This window comes from Arachis duranensis, chromosome 5, assembly GCF_000817695.3.
Source record: "Arachis duranensis cultivar V14167 chromosome 5, aradu.V14167.gnm2.J7QH, whole genome shotgun sequence".
Lineage (NCBI taxonomy): Eukaryota > Viridiplantae > Streptophyta > Magnoliopsida > Fabales > Fabaceae > Arachis > Arachis duranensis.
In genome coordinates this window covers 97,381,565-97,390,702 of record NC_029776.3, presented here as the reverse complement: position 1 = coordinate 97,390,702, position 9,138 = coordinate 97,381,565, and the positions used below count along the sequence as shown (strand labels likewise).

Here is a 9,138-nt window from a genome sequence, read left to right as displayed (position 1 = left end):
AGGGAGACTTCCTTCTCATCTTTTTATTCATCAATTTTCCATACGTTAGGACATAGAATTCTTCAGGGGTATTCTGTAGTCTGCACCATTATGACCTTATGTTGAAAAAACTTCCTAGTGCTTACTACTAGCTTAAATAGCCTCTTGTTGAAGGAAGCACTTACTGTTATGTTCCATGCACTGTCTGGTTCCCCCTAGTCAATAGCTTCAGGTCCACAGCTGCTTAATAGATAATAGTGCCACAACAACGTGTACAAGCATTTTATGGTTTGTTTAAATTAGTGGTTTTTAAGAAAAGGACTTGCCTTTTGAAAATGGCAAACATTTGGGGTCTTATGCTTTTGTTATGCTTACCACATTCTTCTTAATCGATTTTTAGACGTAATTATTATACATATAACCATCTATTGTGTAGACAACTTGATTCAATGCATACCCCCAACTTGATCGTTGTCTTTGCATTTCCACTCATAGTGATAAGAGAGTAAATTATATAGTTATCTTTAGACATTACACATAACACCTTTTATTTTGTTATGATTATATTGGCATCCCATATAGGAGTATTCAGCATAATAATTTTATTAGAGCGGTGTTTACATAAATATTGTGGGGACTTGGTTTGCAATTAACTTCAATCTCTAGAGAGAAAAAATAAACAAAAAAGACTATGCAAATAAACCTTTAGGGAGCAAACTCTTGTGAATAATTAAACAAATGTATACTAAGGATCGGATTAATCTAACTAATACTTCAAATAAGGCATACCTGGAAAGATCTCTCCCATATAAAAAGCTATTTCCAGGGTAGCAGAATCCACTGATAAAAGTGGGAAGAAAAAGTAAAAAAGAGACGAATTGAATGTTAATATTCAAAATTAATAGTTTCTAATTGAAGTTAAAAAGCAGTTTGCAGAAGTTGGAGGGTCCCCGTGTGTATGGTTTATTATATACGATAAAAATAAAATAAAATAAAATAACTAGCAGGTTATATTTATATTTCAAGCTGTACAAGGTCCTACTTCTTTATGAGGCTTTGTACTCTCAAACCACTCGAGGTTTGTGACACTACAGAGAACCATATGGGGTTCCTTTGTTTCAATTTTCAGTGGCATGTGTCGGGCAGCCAACTTGCTTTCTGATCTTGGGTACCATCATAATTACTCATGAAGCCTTCAAGCAACAGCAAGAAAGTGCTATCTCAACATTAAAAATACTTGTAAACTTCTAAAACTACATTTAATCTTCTTTTATATTACTTGCAACGGCCCCATATAACAACAAATAAACATTTTTTATGTTGATTGGTAAATAGTCATATAAAAGAATAAATGTAATTAATGTATAAAAATTAAACTCAAATTTTAAATGTATTTAATCTCATGAAAACATAAAATAAAACCTTATACTTTTCTTATTTCGAAATTAGAAAGGATGATTCTCAATATTATCTACATTGATCTGTTCTATACTATTCTAAAAGGTGAGATATCCATGTGCATGTGCGTGAATTCCCTTAGATTTATTGCCTTAATCTCACAATTTGGGCCCAAAACTAAATGTTTACCTTTTAAGATATTGACCACATAACCAATCTGTTTAGGCCAAGATTCACACCTTAATTAAAGGTGCCATGCAAAAACCATTAATCATCACTCTTAAACTTAACGTTACTTTCAATTTAATTTATCCATATTCATGCCCTTAAAACCCATATAGTAAAAAATATAAAAATCAATAAAAGCCTAGGTTCTTTTTAACATGACAGTGTACTTAAAGTTGTCCTAGCCTTTCGGTCAACTTATGATGTTAATTAGATATTGTCAGTGTCCCCATTGCCTAATGCATTATCTATGCTAACATTGCAAATATCATATATGCAAAGACTAGTATAGTACTCCTCTTCCTCTGAGTTGCTTATATCAATCAACACAAGCAGATACCACCTCCAAGCATGTGCATGGTTCCTTTTTCGTTATTGGAAGGGCATAGGTGATTTAGTTTAATTGGGACCTAATTCCGGGTTGTTACTTGTTCCTATTCATATTTCCTTCATTTGTAAATATATAAAAAGACATCTTCATATAAAGATGATATTATGAATTGTTAAATAGTTCAGTCAAACATGTAAAATCATCTAATTAGTCATCTATTTTTTTTTTATTGTATTATTTAATCTAAGAATGGGGAGAGTAATTTATTTGGAGGAAAAAAAGAGGGCAACTATGCATCACATACTAAAGTAAATTAGCTTGCAAACTAGCTCTGCATGAAATTGCAGCATAAGTACAAATAATCCTCCTCTTAGTGCGTGTTGCCTAGGGTTCAAATTACATACTTACTACAACCCTTATGTTTATATATATCATATAATATATATAAAACACTAGACTTATTGAAAGAGAACAACATAGATTAGGGGGAAAAAACTACTAATAATATTATGCCTACTATGTCACAAGAAACTTGACAAGGGAAAAAGTCCACCATGTCCTCTGATACACATGTTTTGGCTTCCTCACACAGTCTCAGCAGCAAAAATATGTACACACATCAAGTCCTGCCAATGAGAAAGAAAAAACGGTCAACACTCAAAACTATAGTGACCGACAAATCGAATGTGAGAGATTAGATGTATAGTGTTTATATTAATAGTATTATTATTATTATTATTATTTTCTACACTTCAATCAAGTGCTAGTTAGGTGGAACAGCCTAATCAAAGCTGGATTCATTTAATTGTGTATAGTTATGGTACCCTTTTTTTTATTTCTATGCCAGGTGTTACAAGCCCAATGCTTCATACTTGAATATCCCATAAAAATGCAACAATGAACAATATAGTCACACTTTTGAAGTCACATAAGTTCATATTAGTGTATAGACTATAGAATAGAGAATCATTTCTGAGGTCATAACTAGTGAAGAAAGAACAGTATTAAAAGTTCAACAAGCACTATCATTTCTGGTTATGTTCAATTTAGATATACAAAGATTCCATATTAAAATAGTGTTATACTTAACTCTGCCACTATCAATTATTCCGAATTATTATAGTATAAAATCCTCATCTACTACCATAGACCAATCATTTTAAGCTTGTTATGTAAAGGCTGGTTTTATATCTAAACATCACATTGCTGCAGAATACAAATACACATACACCATGGAAAATGCAATTAGAATATGTAAGAAAAACATAAAATAAAATAAAACAGCACAAAAGAGTTGAGAATATGAATATCTTATATTTATGTGTACCTTCAAATGGTTAATATACTTCAAGAGACTCTCATTTTGCTAAATTATTATTTTCACTGTGACTGGTGAAAAAGGAAGATGAAGAACAACATCAAGCTAAGCTCGGCCATTGACCATTTTCATGTAACGTTGGTAAGATTCAAGTCTCTGAAGCTTCATCTGATTGTTGAAATTCTTGATGAATGCTTCAGCCCTGAGATTCAACTCCTCAGGGGTCATTGACTTCTCCCTCCTCAACGAAGCTCTGTCGTTGAAAGTCTCAGACTTTCTCAGCTCCTTTTGAGCCCAAGTTACAGGATCATCATCATCGCCACCACCATAGCCTATGTTGCATAAATACAAAAAAAGATATTGAATATAATACCATCAAAAAGCATCCCAGTGCACAAACATCATGCATTAACGCAGGATTCGAGGAAGGGCCACACCGAGAAGTATATGCAGCTTAATCTGAGTTAATAATAAATAGCATCATTATTTGATGCAGATAGAGTAAGTGATCATGATGAAAGATGAGTACCTTGTCCATTGTTATGTCGTTGAAATGGCTCTGCCTTGGAAATCCTTGCACCACCACTCCATGTGTCACTCTTCTTCAGCTGCGGCTTCATTGTTTTCCCTTGACCCTCCATGATAGCCCTCCATGTTGCTTCTAGTGTATCATCATGATCATCATCGTGATCACGATCATCACCTTTTTCATCGGATTCCGGCAAGAAATAGTCGTTGGTGCACTTTTCCAATGATGGGCTGGTCAGGATTTTCTCAAAAGACAAACCAAGTGCTCTTAACTTATCATAGTCATAATCAGCATCAACAACTTCTACTTCTTTTTCTTCTTCTTCTTCATGTTGAATAACCTCTTTCTCTTGTTGATTTGGTGGCTCATTGTTTTGGATTACCGGGTGAGTAGTTGGGTTGGTGGGAGGGTCTGAAACAGTGGTGGTTGCATCTGAATCTGAATCTGCATCAGTTTTCTTGGGTGAAGAAGTAGCAGAAGAGAAGGGTATGGATTGGTGGGAGAAGTTGGAGGAAGCAGCAATGGTGATGATGATGAAGTTGACAATGATGTAAACAAATGGGAGAGTCAACCAGCTTCTTGCAGAGGTCCAAAGGCGAGGGAGAGTCGAGAGAAGAAGATCGAATGTGTATGGGATTATTGCCACTTTCAACAAAAAAAGAAGGGATACAACCCCCATCATCATCAGCACAAGCTTTGCAACCCATAATCCTGCTTCCAATCTCTTTGATTTTATACAAGATGGGTTTTGAAAAAGATCCATCTTTCAAACGCAACTTTGAGAGTATTTGAAAGGAGGGAATAAGAAACAAAACAAAACAAGGAGTAGTAGTGTTTTACAAGAATTATGACAAGATAGAAACAGATCTCTCTGGAAAGAAACTATTTGAATGAGCAACACATGTTTTATGTTTGAAGTTAGCGAGAAATTAAAGTTCCTTGAACATGGAGGAGAAGAGAAGAGAATGATGATTAGAGGATCCAGAAGATGTGTCGTAGCAAGATTATTGAAGGGTATTTGAAAGAGAGAGAGGAGGAGAGAGGTTTCAAAGTTAGAGAACTGTTTCAGGTGCTGTTGGAGTTGGTTGCAGAGGTAACAAAAATTCCATTAGTACTCTGCTGGTTGTGGTGTTAGTAGTAGAAATAGAGGACCACAAGCTTCAATTTAAATCAAACAAACTCTTACTATCAGCTTTTCTTATTAAAAAATTATAAATCATACTTTATTTTTTTAATTATAAAAAAATAAGAGAATTCATTTCTTTTTTACTCTTATATTTATTCTTTAAATTATTAATTATTATTATAATTTTCTCATAATACCAACTTTTTCTTTAACTACTAATTAGTTAATAAAATAATAGATAAACAAAGATTAACTATAGAAATAAAAAGAAATAAACTTAAATTAGTGGAATGATTAGTTAATTGATTTGAATTTTGTCTTCTGTATTTAGTAATTTATTGTTCGGTAAATTTATTAAAAAATAAAACATATATAAAGTTTTCTTGTAATGGATTTTATAATCCATCTAAGAGTAGTTAATACGATGTTTTATTGTTAATGTTTATTTATGATATTTTTTTAAGGTTCTTTTTATAAATATTTTAAGATAGAAATTAAAAAAAAATTCAAAGATGCAAATTTATTTGAAAGTCGAGACAAATATAAAAACAGTCCAAAAACATATTTATTTTAATATAAAATTATCTAGTTTTTTATGCGCTAAAAAATTTGAAAATAACAAATACATACATAAAAATACAACTTTTTTTTTATCTTATTTATATTCCTTACCTCGTTATCTATATATTCTTTGTCTAGAAGCAGATACATTCTAATATAATATTACATGATGAGGATGATAGACCCACCAACACTTTTGCTTTTGGGGTTTAATTATTTTGGAAATTCTTTTGAAAAGCTAGCATAAACTAGAAGATAATTGAAATTTGTTTTGAAAAATGAAGCAAAGAAATTGGAGGTAAATTAATTTAATTGAAAAGTAAGATCTGAATTGAAGTGGTTGTGCTGCGCGGCGGTGTCCACAATTTGCGGAGGTTGTGATAAGTCATAACGCAAACTTTTCGAAGCACTAATGACTAAACCAAAGCGCCCAAACTAATTAAATCGTAACAATTTCCTGCATTTATCATCTTACAAAGTAACATTAAATAATATATATCCAAATTTTTCTCTAGATTCTCATTCTAGACAAAGAGAAAATCATCGTTATATTTTTTCTGATTATTTTCGTTCTCTCTGCATACTAAAATAGAAAGAGAAGGTGTTATAATTTAAATCATAATAAATTTTTGTGTTATGATTTAATTCCAGAAATATAATTTTTTATTTAAATAAAAAAAAGCCTATATCTGGTGTTATTGGTGCCAAATTTTTCTCTAGATTCTCATTCTGGAATTTTCTTATAGCATGCGTAACGCTATTCGGTAGTGTCATGTATTATTAAAGAACGTGTACAATTCAATATCTACGGATGAAAATAATGTTCACCTAAACTCCCACAGAATCTCATAAAAATTTGCAAGAAATTACCCATTTCAATGTTGTTCAATTCAATTATATCTACTAGCTAAGCACCACTCACCACATCATCACTGCCTCACTGGTTTCTTTTATTCTATATAATTTATTGTCCTAATTAATTATTGTCTATTTACCACCATTACTGCTTTATCTTTCACTATAAGAAATAAATAAATAAATAAATAAATAAAACTATTGTTGTATCTTTTACTATATATTCCACTAAGGTTGCTTTTGTTGAAATTAATTCAATATAGCACTAGTTATTAGAAAGAAAACAGAGGGCTAAGTCAAGAAAGATCCAAGATGATGAGATGTGAGGCAATGAATAGTCTATTTACAAAGTGAACAGTGCTCCATAATTGGTTCGTTATATAATTGAATTTGGATATATGCACCGTAATGTGGATAACAAGTTGATACTTGCTTTATAGCTGCTTAATTAATTAATTAAGACTATTTCTAGTGACTGTTTCTATAAAGTAGATAAGAAACTTGGACTTAATAATTATTAGAATTTTAAAATATTACTGGAGGGATAATGAGAAGTAGAAATGAGAGGAAGAAGCATTTTTTTTATAGATTTAAAAAATCAAATAGAATTTCGATTTATTTAACTTAATAAGAGGAGAGAGTGTGGAGCATTGCAACAAGTTTATTATTATTATTATTAACCAAAAGTTGGAAATAAATAAATAAATCTCTATCTCTAAAGTAGTAAGAATCATTACACCCTTTTTTAGATAGATAGTAAAGTTGGATTGACATTTAATTGAAGAATAAAAATTATTTATGAAAATTATGTGGTCAACAAAATTACTTATAAACAATAAAAAACTAAAATTAATTATATATGAAAGATTTTGTTACGCAGATTATAAAAATTCTATTCTGATCTTTAATACATTTGTGAAACAAATCAAAATTTTGGGTGTAGAACGTGTTTTTATTACTGTTATATATATTATTTTAATCAAAAAGGCCGACTAAAAGCTAAAAATTTAAAAGACAAGTAGTATTTTTTATATAATAATAATTCATATGCATTTAGTTAATAATTTAAATTTTATACTAGCCGGAACATTTATAAATGGAGAGTTGAATCCATACTTTATTTACTCTTATTCTTTTAAAGAAATATAAAATTTGTTATACAAATATCATCTAGAAATAAAACAAAAGAAGTTATACAGGAGTGGGAGGGGATGCGGAACATACGGGTGTGTATGGGTCGGGTGAAATTGGGTTTGGTGTGATCTATATTTGGTCCGAAATATATACCAGGTCTATTTATTAGATTCGAACTCGGCCCTAAACCCGATGAAATTTATACATTTTTGGGCCACGATTATACTGAGTGAAAACTGGGTCATTAACATTACATTATCTTGATACCTTCTTATAAGCTAGCATATGAAAATATCCAAATTTCCAAAGCTCCAACTATTATTTGACATAGTAAAATTCACTTAGAAAAACAAGAACCGATTTTTTTCTAAAATTAAAGCATAATCATAATCAATACTAATATTGTATAATAACACCAAATATTTAAATCAATATAAATAACACAACATTATGCATTAGTCTAAAATCTTATGCATTTTAAACATAAAATATTAACTTATAGTCTTATAATAACTAATAACACAAAATATTAAGATTTATAATACTTAAATTTCACATAAGAATAACCATCATCCATCATTAATAATACAAAATATTAATTGTGTATGATGATTGGACCACTGGACCGACTTCGAGTGACCCGAATCATGCCCGGATCCGACCCAAAATAATGACCGAATCTATTTTTAAAATTCTAACCCGACCCTAAACCCGATGAAATCACATCAAATTAAATTCTAAAATGCTCGAACTCGGCCCGAAATCCAGGCCACACACCCCTAGCGAAAGATATAATAAATGGTTGAAACAATAATGATAGTACAATTTTGTATGTTTTGTTTGTTAGTAAGTAGTAGTATAGGTGGTAGATTAGGCGTATATATATATATAATGGTATTGGGATATATCGTAGTGGAGTAGTGAAGTGAAGTGATGGCTGGGCTGGGGTCTGTTGTCTTACCCCGGGGAACCACCATCCATGACGGCATCACCCTATCCCACCGACCCACCCTACACACAAATATTACACGATCAACAGAATTTATTATTTTTTATTAATAATTAATTAATAATATTTAAAAATAAAAATTAAAAATATATTATTAAATTACTAAATTAAAAAAATTTAACTAATAATTAAAAATATTAATAAAAAATAATAAATTCTATTAGTGCTCTAATATTTTTATTTTTATTTGGTTCATATCTACAACACCACTTTTTTTTCTAGAGCAATACTCATGGTTCATCATCATAACCAAACAAAATCACACTGTTTTTCAAGCAGAGTTACAGTATTCACAAAAATGTTGTAAACTGATCATCAATTGCTCTTTCCAGGTCTTTGATTTGACTCCCTGTCAGCATGTTGGGCCAAGAATCAATTTTTTACTTTTGGTATTAGCAAATGCGGTAACTGGTAAGATTAATTACTTGGTAAAATTTTAAGGTATGTTACACTCTGCATCTTCTTAACAAAAAGAATTAGGATTTAGGTTTATAATTATTGACCTCTCTTTTAAGCATACATTATCCTACAAAGCACGTACATATATATAGTGTTATGGTATTTAAAAAATTAACTTAATATATTATTATGATTATTTAGGGTATGGGTGAATGTAATTGTTATGTGTTGAAGACAGGTTGGAGATTATTTAAATATATAAAAGATAAGAGGA

The 9,138-nt window shown here is 30.7% G+C and overlaps 1 protein-coding gene across 1 annotated transcript; it reads right to left on the bottom strand.

Moving 5' to 3' along the window:
- Positions 1-2,234: 2,234 nt before the first annotated feature.
- Positions 2,235-4,938, bottom strand: LOC107490772 (uncharacterized). The gene is made up of 3 exons (XM_016111574.3): positions 3,781-4,938; positions 3,261-3,583; positions 2,235-2,559 (listed from the first exon to the last, which is right to left on the bottom strand). Exons 1-2 carry the CDS (start codon positions 4,541-4,543, stop codon positions 3,357-3,359), a joined length of 990 nt encoding a protein of 329 aa, XP_015967060.1. The 5' UTR covers positions 4,544-4,938; the 3' UTR covers positions 2,235-2,559; positions 3,261-3,356.
- Positions 4,939-9,138: the final 4,200 nt, after the last annotated feature.